Raw genomic sequence first — 21,473 nt, 5'->3', positions numbered from 1 at the left:
GCACTTTCAGCGTGCTTTTGAGTGCTCCTGTTCTCCCAATGGAATTCGCCAATAGAGCAGTGCCTGCATGGAGATACACTCTAATGGACATGCTAATGGATATCTTGAACTTGTGTTGATGCATTTGTCGCTTTGTTGCCACTCTCTGCCGTAGTTGCAGCTCGTGACGGCAGCTTAATGGTTCTTTGCGTCGTGTTCTCCGCGCGAGTGTCCTGTTCACGGCCGCGGTTCCGTTGTGCTCGGCGTTGTAGGAAGGTGATGCTTTGAGTGCGCCGCAATGACTGCAAGTGTGTGTTAGCTAATGCATTGATTTCGGTATTGAACATGTCGAGATTTACCTGCTGCGTGGAATACTGCTACACAAAACAAGGAGACGGTGTAGCAATGCATCAGTTTCCTACCGTAGAACCTCTACGAAAGCGGTGGATTGAGTTTGTGCGCGCCACTAAACGCGATGGATGGAATCCGGGGCGGACCAATCGCATCTGTGCGCTCCATTTTGAGGCTACTTGCTTCATGCAAAATCCGCGATACTTAGCGCAGTTTGGTTTTGCCACGAGTAGACTTCGTCTCGAGCCTAATGCCATCCCGAGCATTTACCCCGGCGTTAGTGGCTCGCAAGCAAAAGCAGCTGCTGCAGCCCCCAAACATCCTCGCCGCGAGGTTTGTATATGGTGTGTTCGCATGCAGTGCAGCGTGTGACGATGTCATCTATCGTGCAGTCTGGCGAAGGGGAGCCAGCAGGAGAGCCTGCTTCCTTGGTGCAATTGTCGCTGAAGCGCCGCTTCGCGGACCCGATATCCAGGCCGACTATTCCGGGTATGTGTTGACCGATCGTATTGGAACGATGACCGTCTTAACCGCACGCTACTTGCTACAATTTGCGCTGCGGCGGCCGTAGAACCGTAGATCCTGCAGAAGCCACGTCGTGCGCTGCTGTTTTAAGTATGTTTATGGTGGGCTTTGATGCCGAAAGCCCCTGGAAAAATATAAAGTAGCGCCAACTGCGCTCCTTCGCCTCTGCCTCCTCTCCTAGCAGCTGCAGCAGCGGCTCTAGGGTGTCCACAAGGAAACTGCGAACGCGAGAGCCGCGAGCACGACCGGGCGCGTCCGGGCTTTACTGGCGCGTGTTCGCTAGCACGGGAGCTGCGTCACCGGCGCCCACGGTACCACTAGCACAGCAGGTGGGCATCCCGAAACGCGCAGAGCCACCGTGCAAACTGATTCAGACGCGGTCAACAAAACTAAGGAAGACGCCATCCCCCGACCTAGTAAACAAGGAAAAAAAAAAAAAACTAAAGAACTGGGGGACACTCAAGGTGGCGCTCTCTCGACCTTCTAAAAACGCAGTGCGTCACATCTGAAACCGTGCGATTTCTCAGTGCCACCGTACTTACCCGGATGGCCGTTTCAAGTGCAGTTTCGCTGCCTTCAGTAGCGTCAACGCTGCGCGTGTCTGCATGCAAACGCACTCGCACCGGGCCCTGCTTGCTTGCGGGGATGGTTTTTCCCAGTACAAGCGTTTACTTAAATCTTATCACTGCACTTCCATGACACGGTGTACCCCTAAAATAGTGAACAAGTTGTAACCACACTATCGGCAGAAACTTCTCAGTTTAAAGAGCCTAAAAAAATACCTTTCTTTTTCACAGGCTTTATGTCATGCACCTAAACACAATGCGAGCACTTCTGTTTATTGACTGACTGATTGAATACCGCATATTTTTACACTTTCAGCCACGACGCAAATCACGCCCCTTGTTTCTACATACATTCCATTGCCGTTCTCAACGTTACCATTTTGCATTTTTCCTTCTCTCGAAAATACACCGCTGCGAACCGCACCGCCCTGCTGTGCCCTAGCGGGATAATTGCACGAGCCCATCTTTCCGGTCAAGCGCCACTCTCGACTGGGCTTCGCACCTCAACTAACTTTGTTTACAATCTACAGAACACACAGTGAGAAGATGTGCTGCACATTGACACGAACGGCACTACTTTATTTTTCAGGGGCTTTATTGATGCTGGCCATGTGGCACCACCTGCGTAGAGTGGCGGCGAAATTACATAGTAGCAAGAAAGTGGAGCGCGTGGTGAAAACAAGTCACTTCCATGTGCTTTTGTGCCTACAGATCTGACGACAAAAACATTAACGCTGCCTTGAAGCAATCAAAGGTACAGACAGCTGTTATGAATTTTAGAATTTATAAATGATGATGCTCACCACTGAAATATTGTATTCAATTCTCATAACTACTATAATGTTTGCTTCCTTTTGGTTGTAAGAAATTAGAAAAATACCTTTTGACAGCATTACTAGGCTGACTATTACACTTGATGGTTGGTTATTGAGCATATTGGCTGCATAGTCAATGCATAGCTGATTTCAGTGAATGTAACATATAGCTGTGTGTTCACCCTAATGACACAATAGTTGTTACTAGAGGAGTCAAGTTTTGTTGCTTCCCACTAAACATTTGTTCTTTGCCTACTATCTCTTGTTTAGCGTCCGATCATTTTTATCTGGCAGCAAAATAAAGCTTTTGCATGATGCAAGTTGGCTGCATAAGGATGCAATGCGGCGTAATGCTAGGGCACTCGAAAGTTTCATCTTTACTGGCTATGCAAAAAACAAGTGCTCATTGTCACAACAATTTAATAGAAGAAAGCTAGATGCTTAATTTAGGGTGCCTTTCTACTCGACTAATGCTAGCCAGATGAATTGGCGTCGTCTGTTGGACTAATAGGTTATGTTAGATATTTGGGAATGTACTTCGCTGAAAAGATGTCCTGGTGTTAATGTTAAGCATCTCCGACTGCTTTCTGGCCAATTATATCGAACTAAGCGCAACAGTTCTGTTCATCTGCGTAAAATTGTGTTCGAAGCCATGGGCAAATCTATTTTGCGGTACTGTGTAATGGTGTATGGTTCTTGCGGTCAGTCACGAGCTCGACAAATTGACAGAGTTTTACATAGACTGCCGACTAACATGTGTGGCACAAACTGTGATTGGGTAGACACCATTTTAACAATAATGGCTGCTGAAGTTAATTCTTTACTTCATTTATTCATACTAGTAGTGGCTATTAGGAATTTTTTCTCACGTAAATCCAAACGTTTAGAAAGCAAATCGCGAGCTTTAAAGGGCCCCTCACCAGCTCTGGTAATTTTGAGCTGAAGAGTGCAGAGCATACAATGTGCGCTAACGATCGTGTCTACTAATACCCCTGACACATTGGGTGTTTTAATGTCATTCGAATCTAATGGCATTAGCATCGAATGACATTACTTGGCTGCTACACAGTGATATTTAATGCCATTAGAATTGAATGACTTCTGCAATCGAATGAGTTCGAGAAACTTCCCATTCGGCTTCCCATTCAAAGTGAATGTATTCTCTCTAACGCAGATACAAAGTAAAATACGACATTCAGCGTAATTTGAGAAGCGCTCATGTAAAAGGGTAATTAATTTTGTGTCTTTTAAGGTGTCTGCAATTTTAATGAGAGAAAAGCTGTATGGAAGATTGTCAAAAATGTTTTTTCTCTCCACCTAAGTGGCGTCTGGCCGCCGTCGCTTTACCAGTTGGGCATAATGTAAGCAATCGGGCGCCTGTGTGCAAGTGTGTTTCCGGTGTCTCGAATGGCAACAAAGTGAGCGCCAGTAGCGCACCCAGGATCTCTGCCCGGGGGGTGACAGTTTGCCAATACCATCTAAACAGCACTAATTTCAATTTATTCACAGGAAATTGTCAAAAAATCTGCTTTTTGCGAGTGTGCAGACGATTGCGCATCTTACATCTTAGTTGCAGTACTCAATTGCGCAAGGAAAGCAAAGGGGTTAAACAAAAGGGGGGGTTAAGTCGGCCTCAGGGGAGGGTTACAACCCTCGAACCCCCCGTCGGTGCGCCACTGGCGAGCGTGCTGGTGCCAGGCGCAATGGTGCGCGATGTAACGTACACCGCTACTAACCACTTCACCTGCTGCAACTGAGTGATGCCGTTCAGCGCTGCCATACCAGTCACATTGTTTGTGTTCAATTTATTGGCTATGCATGCTACTAAGCTGGCTCAGCCTTGTCTTGGCTTATGGTGGCCAGACATTCTGAAATAGAAGTTATATTTTTGTGTTATTTCAGTGAAGTGATGCCCCATATTTATGTTAAAATAATAGATTCACTTTTCATACACTCTACATATACCTTGTCCTATTTTTCTTGCCAATTCTTTTGTAATTATCACCATTGATATCATGACCGAATTACATTAATTTTTACTGTGTAGCACCACCACGGTCGAATGGCATTCGTTGCATCAAATGTAATTCGAATCTAATGATATTAAAAACTTCCAGTGGGACAGGGGTATAAGTGTTACACCCCTACGTGCCGCGGAAAGAGCTGAAATTTCAAACTAAATGCCATTTGCCCTTCTCGTGGGCGCCACACTCGAAGTCGGGGGGGGGGGGGGGGGATGGCGTATATCAGCAAGTGTGCCTAGGTGCATGTATATGCTGTGACGTCGCTCATAGTGACACGTGATGAGCATTATTCAAGGCAACATCCATTGTTTAGGTAATCTGTTGCTTCAGTAGATGAATTAAAGTTTGTTTTACTTCGCACCGCAGCAAGAGAGATGTACTTCCATTTCGTCTGCTTGTCCCCACGTCGTGGAGTCACGTGCGCTAATGAAACTGTCATTTTCTACCATGTTCCAGCATGTGATCTTGCTCTGTGATCTGCTTGCATCTCAGCTATCGAGTCGTCAGATATGCCTGAGCGAGGCAATCCAAATGCAAACAGTCTCTGAAGTCAATAGAACACCTTTTAGGCTTTCAGACTAAAGAATCAGCAGATATTGAGAATTGAAGCCAGGTGTTCTAACCTCATTATTCATTGCATTCCCGAGAGCACAGACGTTTTCCAGATTAAAATGGGAGTCAAGTGTGGAACCATGGCGCGCATTCACCGGGTTGGTAGAAAAGGCGGGAAAAGACCTGTTATATTATACCTACAAGATTTTAACAAAAAGAAGACTATTCTAGAGATTGCGCCGAAAATGAGAGTAAAATATTTATCCAGACTGACTATTTACAAGCTACATTACAAAAACAAGCTGCTTTGGGATAGTACAAAAAGCGACAAACAACAAGGGAAGAGTTAGCTTGGTGAACGGCAAGCTGAGTACATCCGAGATGACAAACCGAGTGAAAGAGTCAAAATAAGGAGCGAGCGGAGCGAACAAGCACAGTAATGATGTGATACGATCGCAATGCAAAAGGTGCTCCCCTTAATTCAAACTCCTGCAGCGTTAAAAATAAAACTGAGGAATTGGAAATAATATTGTCACGATGCACGGCGCAGCCGAAGGATGTGGGGTCTCACATGTGCTCTTGGGACAAAGGAACGACAACACAGTAGTGCAAACAATCACAAGGGCATTTATTGCACCTTTCATACACTAATGCACACTAGCCGAATTACAACCAATAGAACATTCACACGGGCGCGCGACAAATCAAGGAAGTCCGACTCACCGCGACCCGATAGCGAGCGAATACGTTCGCCCCATGCTATGACACCATCGCCTAGTCGTTCACTGTGTACAGTCACGCGAACGGTGGCGCGCTCGAACGAACCGTGTTCGTCCATACCGGTGTCCTGCTCTAAGCCTCGCGCGACGGTCGCGCGAAGCGGGCCGGCGCACGCGCGAAGCGTTCGTGCGTGTTGGCCGCCGATCCCAACCCAAAAAGGCAGCGCCGTTGACCTTTTCTCCCAAGTCACCCCGCCATTCAGTGGCGTTAGCATCGCGACACTCGCGCCATCTCTCGCAACGCGCCGCAACCACTACGACCGCCTCCGCCGTGCGGTGAAGCCGGACCACAGGAGACGCGCATCCCCACAAGGAAGAGAAAGAAGGGTGCGCTAGGAGCTGGCCGCTGCCTGTTGGGCTTGGATGACCGTCCTGTCCCTTGCGCTACACTAACCATCCATCATTCTTGTAAATAAATCCATCCCATCCGTTACAATTTGGTGGAGGTGCGGGGTACATCACACTGGACGACCAAGCTCTACTACCCCTTCGACGCAGCGGTTGGCCGGGCTACCACCGGGAGACGTCGACATGAGCGATTCGGATGGAGGCGACGTTCACGAGGAAATCGCGGCAGAAAACATTCGCCCGAGGCAAGGCGGTTACTGGACACCTCATCGAGAAGCACGCACATTCTCAGGCAAAGCGAATGAGGACGTCGAGGACTGGTTGAGACACTACGAGAGGGTGAGCCGCCTCAATGAAGAGCGCGGCTGCGCAGCTCTCTAACGTTGTCTTTTTCCTCGCGGGAACTGCCCTCATGTGGTTCGACAATAATGAGGGCTCGCTCAGAACTTGGGACAGCTTCGTCGAAGAGATAAAGAAATGCTTTGGCGATTCACTTTCGAAAAAGAAAAAGGCTGAGCAGACACTTTCACGACGAGCGCAGTTACCGGGAGAGACGTGTACCACCTATATCGAAGCTTTGTGGAATTGTGAACGCAAACATGTCGGACGAGGACAAGGTCGGACACCTACTCAAAGGATTTGCCGAAGATGTGTACAATTTTTTGATCTCTAAGGAAGACCTCACTACCCCGTCCAACTTAAGGCATCACTGTCGTACGTTCGAGGCTCTGAAGACACGCCGCATTCTCCTGAAGTTTGGGCGGCTGGACAACGTGACCAACATAGCAAGTGTGGACGTAACTGCCTCTAACGACCTGACTGCTTTGGTACGGCAAGTTATTAGAGATGAACTGGCTCAATTTCAAGGCCCAGATGCCAACCGCGTGTGCCACCAATGCTCCGTTGATGAGCGCTACTTGGAGGCGCCGGCGGCCTGGCCGCGACCTGCCTGCGGTGACCGCCCGGAGAAATTGTCACGCTGCACGGCGCAGCCGAAGGAAGAGAAAGAAGGGTGCGCGAGGAGCTGGCCGCTGCCTGTTGGGCTTGGATGACCGTCCTGTCCCTTGCGCTACGCTAACCATCCATCATTATTGTAAATAAATCCATCCCATTCGTTACAATATTATTGCAGCATTATCCCCATATCACTATCATTACTCAGCCAATACCTGGTTACACAATGAAATCGCTGATGACGTCTTCCCGCTGTCACACACTGTTTTCCGCAGATAGATTAACAAGAGGCAGTGGAGTAGCAGTTCTTATTGAAGAGCAGTTGGTGCTGTTTTGCTGCACTATTTACGTGAACTGGAATGCCTACGCATAAAACTGTCTTGTTGTAGCTGAACCTTTATTCTGTATGCGATGTACAGTCGACCGATTCTTTAACAGTATCGAGCGAGCGTCGACTGGCTGGCCGTTCAGTGCCTTCTAACGGCACGAAGCGACGAGATCATCAAGAGTAGCGCATGTGCACAAAGTTCACTTAAAGCGCAAGTTTCGTCTGCTAGGCTCTTCCCACAGGCGCGACACTGCCCCTGTCGCGATTAACTCAGTGGAAGCTTCCCTGCTTATCGGAGAGAGCAAGTGCGCATCAACCCAAACGCGTCTCGTTTATAACATATGACGCTGTAGTCCACATGCACCGTAAGATAAAGGACAAAGCGTGAAAAAAAGGAGAAATAGTTGATGTGCTACGTTTGAAACTATATCGAAAAGTTGATAATCCCCTCTTGCGCTACACTCTCTTGCCCGTATGATGCAGGTGCGTTGCAGCTCTGCACATTTTGTTCATTATTTTCCGGTGCGCACTAGAGCAGCACACACTAAAAAAAATAAAAGACGAAAGCCAGGGGCACACACCCCTGCTACCTCGAATAAGCCGGGTAGCTTGTGCCGAATCAATCGTGCCAGAGGCTGTGTCGTGCGGGTATTGAATAGCCTAGCAGACGAAACTTGCACTTCGAGTGAACTTGGTACGCATGCACTACACTTGCTGATCTTGTCGCTTCGCGCCGTTGGAAGGCGCTGGCTGGTTGGCCAGGTGACGCCCGCTCTGTATTGTTACAAGAATCGCTCGACTGTACAGGCCACCAGATGTGTCACCCGATTATTTAAGTACATCACAAGCACATATGCATCAGTATGGGAACAGTAAAATGCTTTTAATTGGTGATTTTAATATACCAGGTGTTGACTGGGAATGACTACATTCTAGAGTGTATCAATGCAACCATGTTAATATTCTTTGACATTTCTTTGACATTATGTTGTCACATGACCTTATTCAAGTAGTAAATAAACCAACTTAAGTGCAGGGCTGTTCAAGCTCTTTCGTAGACGTAGTGTTTATTCAATACTGTTTTTTTAGTTATTCCACTTTCGTTGAACATGAGATCTCGGATCACAACATTGTCAGCGTTTTCTTACCCATTTCTGGTTTTAATGCGCAGAAGCAGAAAACATTGGCTCAGTGCTTTAACGATTATTCCCGGGCATATAACACATCCATAATTGAACACTTAGAAACATGTATTGTCGAATTTGATGACACTGACATCTTTCGTCTCTGTGGTCGTTTTAAGAACATATGCCATTAAATTTTATACCTGACAAGAAAAGAAAGTGCGTAAGCATATGCCTTGCATGATTGGAGATATCATTCATCTGAAGCACTAAACCAAAAGATTAAAACATATAATGCATCACCTACGGCCATAGGTGCGGTACAAAGCAGTCTTATGCATGCACTACATTAGTCAAAGAATTATTCTTTCACGATAACGCCATGTAACTTCATCAAAACGGCCCCAAACAAGTTGGGGGACTACCTCAGTGAGGGGGGGAGATCGGTGTTGCAAATTTCTGCTGATGGTGTTGTGACCACAGGTAAAAAAAGACGTTGCTCAGCGTTTCATACTGATTTCAATAGCATGTTTTCAGAGAAAGCTTCATGCACGACCAATGCCATAGAGTGCAGTGTGGGATGTGAACTTTATTAACTATCAGAATCTAAATACAGATACAGATTTATTTCTCTGCAGAGTTTCAGTATCACAAAGTGAAGACATATAGGCTGCTAAGCACGAGGTCGCGGGATGAAATCCCGGCCGCATTTTGATGGGGGCGAAATGTGAAAATACCCGTGTACTTAGATTAGGTGCATGGAACCCCAGGTGGGCCAAATTATTCTGGAGACCCCCACCTCTCGCGCCTCATAATCAGATCATGGTTTTGGCATGTAAAGCTCCATAATTTAATTTTAACAAAGTGCAGATGATGCGCGATAAGCTGCTTTCGGAAGCTTGAAAACCATCTTGTACCCGTGGGTCACACATAATCCGAAAAAGTGCATTGTACGCACAAATTGTACCTTTTAAGGGCCCCTCACCAGAGCCACAAAGCAAATTTTTGTGATACACTGGAAGTTGCTACGTGCCCTCTTGGGAGCATTCTGCCTCAAGAATTGTTGAAATTGGTTCATTAATAGCCGAGATAGAAATATTTCAGTGCCGTGAAACCATGCTTTCAAGAGGTGAGCGTGACTGCCAAGAGAGACACTCTCTCCCCTTGCCCCATCTAGCCTCCGCAAGCAAAATTCCTTCCCTGCGTTGTCCCGTACTGGAGCTGGAAGACCACGTGACACATACGTCGCGGGCCCCCGCCTTCTTTTTTTTTCTGTCGCTTTTTTCCTACACGGTGCACATTCACTGGCAGTCGTGCGCGTGAGCTGTTGCGCTTGTGTTTCGTGCAGTGCACGATTTTGCATGTTGTGCACGAGAACATCTGACTGGCAGTATAAGTCAGTGCTAAACAAAACTGAGGCAGACGCAAGCGGATCATAGAGGATGATCGCATGCTGGAACACAGTAGAAAGTGACATAGTTTCGCTCTCAGTGCGCGTGACTGCACGTTGTGGGAACAAGCAGACGAAATGGAAGTACATTTCTCTTGCTGCAGTACGAAGTAAAACAACGACATGCAGACATTCTCTAAACTGTAATTAGTCTATTGAAGCGACATATCAAGCAAATAACTGCTGTTTCCTTGAATAATTCTTGAAGTCGCGTTTCACTGAGAGTGACGTCACAGCACATACATGTACGTAGGCGCAACTTGCGCATATACAGTCAACTCTCTGGCTGGGAGCTTGGCGCCCACGAGGAGAAGGGCAAGCGGTGTTTGGTTTGAAATTTTGACTCTTTTGCGGCTCGTTCTGATGTAATACTTAGCAGACATGATCGTTAGCACAGATTGTATGCACTGCGCTTGTCAGCTCAAAATGGTCAGACCTGGTGAGGGGGCCCATTAACCCTTTGCGGTCCGAAACTGTTTTGCCAGTTTCTGGCGCCGCTAACAAAACTACCAACTGTGGAAGAAAAACTCTCAGGATATTTATTTGTTCTCTTGCATTCTGCAGGCAACTCCTCTACCGATATCTGAGCAGCGTGTGATACCGGCGGGGGGGGCTCGAAGCATTATCCTGGGTGCAGGGCAGGGTTGTTACTGCAGGTTTTGCAGAAAAACACAGTTTCCCTCCTGCCTCAGTTTGTTTTTCGATCGTTACAAGCAGCACAGTCCTTGCTGCTTTGGCCTGGGAGCTTGTAGATGAAATGGCTCTCCCATCTAGCGTTTCCTCGCAGTCCTTCCACGCAGACGGGCCTCGCTTTTTGGCTCTAGCCCTCACGTCACCCACCAGCTGTAGGGTGAGGTTGCGGCGGTACTGCAGGTGTCGCTGTTCTTTCTCACCATGATTCTGCAGCTGTGTGCGCCTCAAAATAAAGCTATTGACAATGGAAACCCCTAGAAGCTTTCACTAAATGCACCACCGTAAAATGCACGCGGGGAAAAAGTGGTCATGCTCTCAGCGAGCCGCGCGAACGTGCAGTTGCGCGCGCAAGTGAGAACTCTCTGGTATCCAGAAGCCGTGCTGAACATTGTGCTGTGCCCTAGTGCAAAGAGAAGTAAACTTCAACAAACCAAGTTTATTTATCCCTCAAGAGATGGCGCATCATGTATCGCGCATCATGTATGGCGCATCATGTATCATGATCGCAGTGAGAAAAACGGCGAAATTTAACCCCCGAACACCCTTGTCGGGCGGTGCCCGACAACGGACCGCAAAGGGTTAAGGCTTCGTTATAGATACACACATACATTTAAGGCTTCAATACCCCTTGTGTCGCAGTGGCACATGCCCATTTTGAAGGAATGGTCAAAAATGGGCACTCGCCCAGTTGCACGCACCAAATGGCCCAAGAAGGATAGATGAATTTAAAAAAAAGATCGAAGGAGCTATTGCAAATTATGTGCCATTCTATTAAGAGGTATGTATGCTTTAAAAAGATAGCTATGAAGCAACGGTATATGGTTTTATATCCCGGTTAACTTTTTATTATGCAGAAAACAGGTGCGTTCACTGGCACTAATTTCTTGGTCAAAATCGTTATGTAAGCTGGAGTACCTGTTGGCACATACCCAGTTGCACTATGATGTTGCCCAATTATTAGAAATTTAAGGAAATTAAAATAGCCGTTGAATATCATACACTCTTTTATTAAGAGTACTGTGTGCTTTAGAGATTTCTATGAGATGACGTTATATCTAAAGGTTCTATGTTAAAGGGGGCCTGCAATACTCTTTGGACATGGTAAATAAATCATGCTAGATGTGAGAGAATGCTTCCATGAACACCTGAGCCAAGTATTACTCAATTCCGTGCAGTGGGACACGTACAATGTTTGACATAATAAAGAATTACAAAATACCACTGCATTCAGAGCTTTGTACTTCCGATATTCAGGGGCCGCTGTCTGCTTGAGTTGTGCTGCCTCCTCCACAAGGCAAGATCGTGCCATCGCTGAAGTCACTCTGACCGCTATTACAGTTCGTGTGTTCCAGTGCGTCTTTTCCTTTCTGTGTAATGCTAGTGCACACATAGACTCCATGAACGCAAGTAGACGTGCAGTACGGATGTGGCGTTTGCTGCTTTCGCATCTGTGGAATTTGTGGGAGACGCATTTCACTAGGCCTTTGCTGAAAATGAACACGAAACTGCGACGTCAGTGTGCAGTTGTTGGCTGCAGCGAGAGTGCTAAAAATGCACTGCTCCGGTTACTGCAAGGCGAACAGCTTCGCAAGCCTAGTTAGGTGGCAGCCTCTGAGTTTCTGAGTTTAGTTTGACATGTCGTAGGCACCAAAATTGGAAGTGGTGGCATGTACATCAACATTTAAAACCAAATTTAAGATGCCTGCCACTGTGATGTTAAGTGCGCGGAGCATTGTGGACACTGCCCTGCTCCGTCATAGCCTCTGTAGTGCCAGCAGTTGGATACAGGAACGGAAGCACCGTGAAGAGGAGGAAGGGCAGTCTTTGAATGCTGCTAGCTTTGCTTCTACTGAATGCATTCTAATACTTTTTGCTGCAAAATATTTGTAAAATTGTTCTTTTATGTGAAGTGATTTTCACGACTTTGATAAGACGTCTTGCAGGGCGCCTTTAATGTTGTTACACAGAACACAGGTGTGCACACTGACACTATTTTGCGGGGTTGTTTCGTGCTCTGTGAGACAGACAGACAATGAACTTTTATTGAGGTCCTGAGGGACTAGCCAGCGGAGACCCGTTGGTGCCCCCGGCTTGCTGCTCCCATGTCGGACTCGGGAGGCCAAGCCTCTCCACTGTTTCACTGCTCTGTAAGATGTTCTTTTTTTTGTGTCCTATTCACCGACTGACAGACGAGAGACTGGGGGTTTGGCAAGGGACTTTAAAAGTTGAAGGGAAGTGGAGTGCTGAGGGGGGTGAGGCACTGGCCAAGAGTGACAGCCTCCACACAGTGGGAGAATAGAAAAGATTAGGCATGGGGCATAAAAAATAGGGAATGTTGTGAGGATTTTGAATGCAAGGCTTTTGGGGCATACCCTTGTCTTGAGATGCACTCATAAGTGAATATTGTTTGCATATGCATGTTTTCTTATCTACTTGACCTTGAAAAATCTGTAAGTGCACCAGACTCCTTGAATTGCAGAACTTCAAGCGCTACTTGGCCTGTAGCCTATGTCTTCACCTCAAAAAGTGGCAGTGACCTCTGCCATATAAATTGCTAATCACTTACATGGTTCAAGGGACAACTTTGCGGAACAGTTCTCATCTACAGAACAGAGAGAAGTTTAATGATGCGAAATGCAGAGAGGTTGGCCTGAGGTAAATTCCTCTAGCCAGCTACTCAGCGTTGGGGGAAGGGGAAGGAAGAGGCACATGATGGGTGACGATGATGAGAGAAGGAGGATGTAAAACATATGGCCAGCAATTTGGCATGCTCAAAGCCTACAGTCCAGGCCCGTACTTTTTAAAAAGTTCAGTAACGCCTGGATGGCCTTGAAACTCGATTGAGCGTCTGGCCAAGGGCCTAAAATAACTTCCTCCGACAACGGTGGGCTGTCAAGACGTGTAAGGTCATTCTTCAACCTTTGATGCTCTTCCACGTGCTTACGGCAGTCACAAAGCACATGACCTATAGTCTCATTTACATGGCACAACTCACAGTCTGGAGTCACATGCAACAAGTAATGCATTGATGCTACTCAGGTTGTTTGTTGCAACTGCAGCAACATTTGTCAGTGCCAGCGAATGTGTGAAGCACGAAACAGGATGAGGAAAACGTGAAAGTAGGGAGACACTGAATGGAGCTGTTTCACACGAGCGAGAGCAGGGAGGAAAAGAAAAACCTCTCGGCAGTTTTGCGACATGCTTGATGTACTCACCCTTCTGTGTTCCCGAAATGTTACACAGAATGTAAATTACAGATCTTGCTTCTTTCCTACAGGACACATAAAAGTGGATGCACAGACACAGTATGCTGTCGCAGTGGCCTCCAAGACTGCTCAGGTGGCTATGATGCCAAAGCCAAGGCCTGTACATACCAAAAGAAGCCGACTGGTAAAAGACATGGGTGAGTAGGCTTTCTGAGGTAATGGTTGTCAAACAGTGAGCTGTTTGACAGCTGTTTGTTTAATAACTCCATGCTTATGGAGTTATTAGGGCCCCTGAGGTATTACGTGTTCATTTTTGCAGCAAAAGCACGCTCAGGAGACCAGCTGCCATGTTGAGGACACAAGCACTGAAGCATGTTATGCTTCATTCCACACTAGATTGTTTATTGCTTAATGTGTAACTTGCTGTGCCTTATAATCGATGAGAGAAGTGATATGTAGCATGCTGGAAATGATGGCGCTGTCAAATTTTCTTTGAGGACAGTTAAAATCTGAAGCGCATTCATCATTGACACTTTCTTGCTTCACTTTGACCGAAATCTATGTGGTGGGCATGGCTTCTGACAGGTTAACTGTCATAAAAACCTTGCCATGTGTATGTATCACTTGCTCTTTTGATGGATGATGCTTATTAATAGTTCTTTCGAACCCGTTTCGATTTTATAAGGGTGTGTGTAGTTGGTTGCTCTTATTCTGAGGCTCAGAGTCAGATGAATATCTTACCAGTGCAAAATCAAGCGGTTTGCAGAGTGTGCACCAATACAACACATGCTTGACTACAACTGACATTTGTTTAAAGAGACACTAGAGGCAAAGATCTAAAAAAGCTCAAGTGAGAGACTAATGCTCAAAAACGTCTAAGGCATCAAGTTACCGAGAACAAAGCTTTAGTAAGTCAGAAAATGAAGTCAGTATAGGACACAATTTGCGACTCAACAAGAACATTCCAGCAAAAACTTATAATTTTATAAAGACTTCTAATTTTGTCGCTAGCAGTCAACCACTGATAATGAAAATATGATCCATTGCCTTTTAACACGGAAAAACATGCTACTTGCCACTTATTGGTGTTAACCTTGATGATGCTTTGGGTAGTCAAAAGTCTTCTTTTTGCTGTCCCACCTGCACTTTCACGTTTTGGTAGTTTCAGTATTGAGTGGTGCATTGCTGATTCTGCTTGTTGGCAGAGCTTGAGCTGAGTGCAAGCAGCTGAAAATGTGATGTCATGTTCATGGGAGGGTCATAAGCTTAAGTCTTTGGAATGGAGTCTAGTTTTATGAGCCAGAGTATCGTTATTGGGGGAATCATAAAGGTCTGTGGCAACAAGCCTTCGAAGATGATCACAGGTTGTGTTCACAACAGGCGCGCGCTTTGTTTCACTTATCGTTCAGTGGGGGCACTGTGAGTTGGAGGCTGACACTGAGAATGCACTGCTGCTATTCATGGTGGGAAAGAGCAACCACCTGAATATGCATAAGTACCGTGCATGTCCGTGGACTGCAGTTTGAGCAACATTGATATATATCATGCATTATGAACCTTGCAGGCACTTAAAAGAAGATTTTAATATCTGATGCCTGCTTTTTGCTTAACAGTGTTTTTTTTTTATTAGAAGCATAGTGTAGTAAATCTTAACAGAGCTTCGTGTGTGCCACTTTTCTCAGGTGCTGTAGTTCGGTCTTTTTATAAGCTGTCATATAAGTTCAAGATGGATACTGTAATGAAAGCACTCTGCTATAATGAAAGCACTACTTGTTGTGAATCATCTACAATGAGTGTATGCATGCTCGATTGTCCTTCCAGAATGCCAGACCGACTTATAGTATCAGAAGAGGTGCGTCAGTGGGCTCTCTACAGTGATAATGTTGAGACCCATCTTTAACATGTATGTTAGAGGTGGCTCTGGACTGCGGCAGTACTTGTCATGACAGGCAACGTGTGTTGACTGTCATGGCTAGTACTGTCACTTTGAGAGCTATCTCTAACGTATACGTCAAGAGATGGGTCTGAGCAGTGCCATTGTTGAGAGCCCACCACTGTCGTGACTAAGACAGACGAGCTCTACAACAATCATCCCAACCATTCTGGATGAAACAGGCAAGTAATTCACTGAAACCTGTTATCTTAAACCGTATTAACGAAGTATTGCCACTTGGTATGAGATTTGAGTATTGTCACGTAGTAGTGACGGGGTTGAAGAAAACAGTAGCAAAACTGTCAATGATGAAACGGACTTCTTATTGGGCGAATCTGTGCCCACAAAAGCAAGTGTCATTCGAAGCAGTACGATATCGGCAAACACAGTCGGTGATCGTCGAAATCTGATTAGCGAAACGAGTCTGCTCTTATACATGAGTCATCGAAGGTTCCAGAGTAATCTCTGGTGCCCGCATGTCTTCTAGAAAGTACTAGACAATTCGTGTCGCTCATACAGTCAGATTACATAAGCGTCAGTGACGACAACGGATAGAAGCATCGATAATGTTCGAGAAACTTTCGATACATGCAGGCGCGTCCTGCGCCGAGCGATAACGCTTAACATTTGTTAGCCGGTGTAAAGTGGTCACCGGTGAAAAGATAAACAAGTACACTTGTCAATACCCTCCCCTTAAAAAAACATCGTCCCGATGCTACAAACCAACACGAAAGCGAAAACAAAACCACGCGTAATAAAGAAAAAACAACAGCAAAGCAACAAAGTCCCTAAGTTTGTCTTCAGGCATAGAAAGGCTTAAGACGCACCACATGGATGACTTCAGGTCGTTCGCGGCGCCGCTGTGATTGCGAAATGCCGTCTGGTACGGCCTCATAGTCCAGTGCGCCAATATGTCGGATGATCTTATAGGGTCTGAAATAGTGTCGTAACAGTTCCTCGCTAAGTCCTCGTCGGCATATTGGAGTCCAGACCCAAACACTGTCGCCGGGCTGGTACTCGACGTAGCGTCGTCGAAGATTGTAGCGTTGGCTATCGGTCCTTTGCTGGTTTTTGATGCGCAGGCGAGCAAGCTGTCGACCTTCTTCGGTACGCTGCAAGTAGTTGGCAACGTCGAGACACAGAGGCAACGTCCGTTTCGTCATTCACAGTCGCAAAACTATGAATGACGAAACTGACATTTTATTGGGCGAACCTGTGCCCACAAAAGCAAGTTGCACTCGAAGGAGAACGATAGCGGCGAACACAGTCGACGATCATCGAAATCTGATCAGCGGCGAAACACGTCTGCTTTTAAACATGAGTCATCGAAGGTTCCAGAGTAATCCCTGGTGCCCGCGTGTCTTCCAGAAAGTACTAGACAATTTGCTCATAGAGTCTGATTACATAAGCGTCAGTGACAACAGACAACGGATAGAAGTATCAATAATGTTCGAGAAACTTCCGATACATGCAGGCACGTCCTGCACTGAGCGGTAACGTTTAACATTTGTTAGCCGGTGAAAAGATAAACAAGTACATGTGTCAGTATGAATGAGCCATCAGTTTAACCAGAAGAGTGAAATACTATGCTTGCAGTGGCGTAGCCAAGGGATGGCACTCCAGGCACGTGATTCCTCCCTCCCTCTCCTCGTGATATTTCTGTATTAGTATCTGTGGCTTGACCAGCCCCCCTCCTCCCTCCTCCTTCCAGTCTCCGGTCAAGTGAGTGCCTTCCTCCCCGAAAACATCTAGCTATGCCCCTGTACACTTGGTGAATGAGTTCTGCAGAAGCCTGCAAGATGGAGGAAAGCTTATGCAAGGGAAACATAGTCATTCATCCACCCGACAATAGCATGAAGCTACAAAGGAAGCCCATATGGGTTTCTCAGAAAAACTTTGTAGATGAAGAAAAATTCGTCCCGATTCCGTACGCTAACAAATCTTTCTTCAACTATGAAGTTTCATTTCTGAGAAAATCATACAGGTTTTTTGTTTGTAGCTTCGTGCAACTGTTGAATGTGTGACAGTTTTTCCCTTTCATGTCCTATACGTGGTGCTCATATTTACAGTGTCCGGTACATGGAATCAATTGTACTGTATTGTAGAGTGTGTCTAGACAATGCATACCTACCGACTTATACGACTTTACAGCAAAATGACGAAATCTCGGAGCTTGTTCATGATTGAGATATTGACATCAATAATTTTAGGATGTCATTAGCGCAGCCACGTCGGTGGCATTCTGATGGAGGTGAAATGCAAGAACGCTTGTGTACTGTGCATCGAGTGCATGTTAAGAATCCCAGGGGATTAAAATTAATTCGGAGCCCTTCACTATGGTGTCCCTCATAATCAGATTGTGATTTTAGCACATAACACCACAGATTTTAATTTTGATTTCATTAGCACCTAGTTTCAAGCGAAATTGATTTCAGAAGGATACAGATACATTGGCTGACCAGCTTTTCAGACCCCCTCTATTATGTGGGCCGAACAAGAGTAGCGCCGCCCACTCACTAGAACCAATGTATACTGAAATCCGAAGTTTGAACACTCAATAAGTGAATATCTCGTGAATAAATTGCCTGAATATTCCCATCTTTAAAAATTTTTCTGTGTCACATACATTGTCATACATAATACAGTCAAACCTCGATTTAGTGAAATCTGCTATTTAACAAACTGTTTTCATTTCCCGACCTTAGTTCTATTGAAAATCATGTATTTTCTTTTTTGGCGATTTAATGAAGTAATTTTGTGGCATGTGATTTCGATTTAATGAAGTTTTCGGCCAATTCAGACATGTGCTTGGTGCCTGTATGGCTTGTAAATATAGCAAAAAATAATAAAAATAGCGGTGGAGGCAAAAGTTATTTCAAGAGTCTTTCTTCGTAAAAAGTTTGAGTGGCAAACATGCCGCCATAGCGCACGCACTGGAACGTGCTTTCGCCATTTGTCACATTGGTAAACATCTTGTGGAGGCCGCGGGGCTTACAGCAGCTCGGAGAAACACGAGAGCTGATGATTCCTTCTGCACAAGTGGGATGGAGAGGGGGTGAACGCGTGGTAACGGTAACGTGATCTTGCAGCTAGAAGATAACGGAGCGGGGGGGCGGCGAGGCCCTCCTTCGTACCCTCTCCCGCTAGTGTGCTTCTCCTCCTTGCATGTGTCCATACAAGGGCCACACGCTGTACCTGGGAGGTAATTGGTGGCAAGTGCGAAGGGACAAGCTGAGATGGTTGGTGCCTTGATACGCATTGTGTTCCCACACATCTAGTGTGGTGGTTGCATAATCTCAAGTTACTGAGACACGGTGGTGCAAAGCGTTCGCTCACATTGTGACAGCGAGTTCATGGTCATGCAGATCTGTTCATGTTCGCCTGAGTGCGGTCAACCATGGCGTTTAAAATTTATGGTGCTGTGCGACGCGCCACATGCGAATCTCAGATGCTATGAGCCACGCCATTGCATTGCTCTTGGTGCGATCTGCACCACATGCTCTTGTGCTCATAACCTTGCTGTTTTCGCCCGACCTTCTTTCGATTTGTGTATAAGTGCTTACTGACAAGATACTATTCACCAGGAAAGCTCTGGAAATTTGTGAGGTTGTTTTTACTCCTGAGAATTTAAAACCGCAAATTAATGATAATTCGCGATTAAAAATTTTTTTTCGCTGCGAGTGCAGCTTTGTTATAATGAAGTTTGACTACTTCGCAGAGATCATTCTAGCTGCAAATATAAGGCTAGAGGGTCGGCCTGCTTACAGTGTTCCTTCAGAGGCCCAGCCTGCAAATTTTTTAGTAAACAGTAAACATTTGAAAAGGTGCTTAAGATGAGGTGCATGGTGAAGAATAATGACAGGACACGAGCTCAGACTACAACTAAGTGTTTACTTCTCTGAAAAGCAGAAGGTACAACAGAAATATACAAACGCTGCGCATGCACTAGCCGGACATCATCAATCTCTCTACGTTACAAGATCATTAAAAAATCATGCGAACATAACTAAATCTCTTTGAATCTTCATGTGTCTAACAACTTACATTCACTTTCATGCAGAACTACGGCGGAACAGCTGATGCGAAAATTTCCTGCTGGTTGGATATGAAAGGCACTGGCGATTTCCCTTGCTCTCTGGTCACGGTTTCACCAAGTGAACCAATACCTACTTGCCCAGTTTGCTTTTATTTTCAAGAGTAAAAATGTTGAGTAATAAAGCAGTTTTTACTATCTTTCACTAAATATTAGTATTTTGTTGGCTTTGACTAGTATTTTAACGTTTTAAAACTGGCAGGTCTGACAATGGCTTGTAGATCCAGTAGTAGATCCTACATAGCATTGTAGCTCATTTTAGGGCTTCTTAGGAGCATGCAGTTTTATGCTGCGGCAAGCGATATCATAGACTTCTTGCTACTTCTTTTCTGAGATAAACAACCTTTAGTCCTGTAAAAGATATTTCAATAATTAGTTTTTGAACAGTTCGATATAAAACACATAGTTCCATGCACAGTAAATATTAATTGCAATGAAACAGTGCACTACTAGAATTTACTACAATTATACTAGAATATATGCTGCTGTTTGGGGGGTACTTGGTGACGGCTTTACAAATTAGCAATATTTCAGACAAGAATCAAAACCTTCATTCCAAAATTTTTACATTGTTTTTTTTTGTAGCTGCTTTTTATGACTGTTGAATAAAACCATCTTCAGCCTCCATTATTTACTGAATTCAGCTTCGATAACGGCCACATCCATGTGTCAGATAGTGCGTGTCGATATTCGGAAGTGGTTCCATGATAGCGGCCTTTGGCGAGTTGAGTGTAGTGGGGCTGTTTTTCTTTTTCTTTTTTGCTTTTTTTTGTCTTCCTCCGAGTGATGCTACCCAAACATAGCATTGTAGCAAGTTTATAGTGGGAACTAGGACGCCACATTGAGGGTGACTTGGGCTGGTATAACCGTAAAACTATTCCTGTTTTTATTCCAAATCGGCCATTAACCCACTGTGATAGGTCAGCATTGTTCGGGTCCAGCCCATATGAGCGGGCGCCACGCCCATATTGTCAGAGACCAAGCCATTTTGACCTATCACGGAGTGCTAGTGGCCGATGCCGGCCTTGGTCACGCAGGCCTTGTGGGCGCAAGCAAATACATCATTAGGATTGGTGCCTAATGACAATGTGGAGGTAACACATTGTTTTGTCAGGTGTGTAAAGCTTCATTTGCCTTCAAAAAAACAAAAGGCTCCCGAGTTGTGTATAGTGCGACACCGCCAGCTTGTCACATTGGTCTCGTACGATGCATTTCGATGGGCTGTGTGGCGACATTCTTCTTTCTGTTTGGTCCCACATAACTGTATAGCTATTTCCACCTGCATGCGCTAACGCGTTCTTCAGCCAATGGTAAAAAAACCCTGCGATATACATACCGGTAGATTAAAACATCACCAAGACTGCTGAATCAGTTGGAGGGTGGCAAGTGAAATTTAATGTTCACAGCGCTGGTGTTCTACCGTTACCGTTACCAGAACACAGAACTCGCTCAGAAAGAATCACGTGATGGCTCACTGGTAACATAGCGTATTTGTAAATTGACTGTGTGCGCCACACCAGTATAATACGTTCAAGATCCCATGCCGGTTTGTGCAATCAGCAGTACCGCAAGTGTCTGGCATGAGACTCTTCGCAAACGCTGAGCCTATTCCTCCAGCGTTAGTTCACGGAGTTGTTTTCGTCGACTAAACTGCTTGCATTTTTCCTACAAATTGCTGATGTGATTCCTTTAAGCATTATTCTCGCCCAGAACAAGAGCAAAGTTATTGTTCAGTGCTTCAAGCTCAGGAAAT

The 21,473-nt window shown here is 45.6% G+C and overlaps 1 protein-coding gene across 1 annotated transcript; it reads left to right on the top strand.

The window, feature by feature from the left end:
- The first annotated feature begins 57 nt into the window (after positions 1 to 57).
- LOC119441671 (THAP domain-containing protein 10-like) lies at positions 58 to 15,804 on the top strand. The gene is made up of 4 exons (XM_037706264.2): positions 58 to 663; positions 723 to 819; positions 13,766 to 13,891; positions 15,516 to 15,804. The coding sequence occupies exons 1-4, from the start codon at positions 325 to 327 to the stop codon at positions 15,533 to 15,535; spliced, it is 582 nt and encodes a 193-aa protein (XP_037562192.1). The 5' UTR covers positions 58 to 324; the 3' UTR covers positions 15,536 to 15,804.
- Positions 15,805 to 21,473: the final 5,669 nt, after the last annotated feature.

Source organism: Dermacentor silvarum, chromosome 2, assembly GCF_013339745.2.
Source record: "Dermacentor silvarum isolate Dsil-2018 chromosome 2, BIME_Dsil_1.4, whole genome shotgun sequence".
Classification (NCBI taxonomy): domain Eukaryota; kingdom Metazoa; phylum Arthropoda; class Arachnida; order Ixodida; family Ixodidae; genus Dermacentor; species Dermacentor silvarum.
This window is presented reverse-complemented; position numbering and strand designations above follow the sequence as displayed.

What these genes read in the sequence shown, in the direction of transcription:
- LOC119441671 (XM_037706264.2), top strand. Translation starts at nt 325, where the DNA reads ATGTCGAGATTTACCTGCTGCGTGGAATACTGCTACACAAAACAAGGA. An exon ending in CCAAACATCCTCGCCGCGAG is followed by an intron (nt 664 to 722) that starts GTTTGTATATGG and finishes TCTATCGTGCAG; the next exon opens with TCTGGCGAAGGGGAGCCAGC. An exon ending in CCGACTGGTAAAAGACATGG is followed by an intron (nt 13,892 to 15,515) that starts GTGAGTAGGCTT and finishes TTGTCCTTCCAG; the next exon opens with AATGCCAGACCGACTTATAG.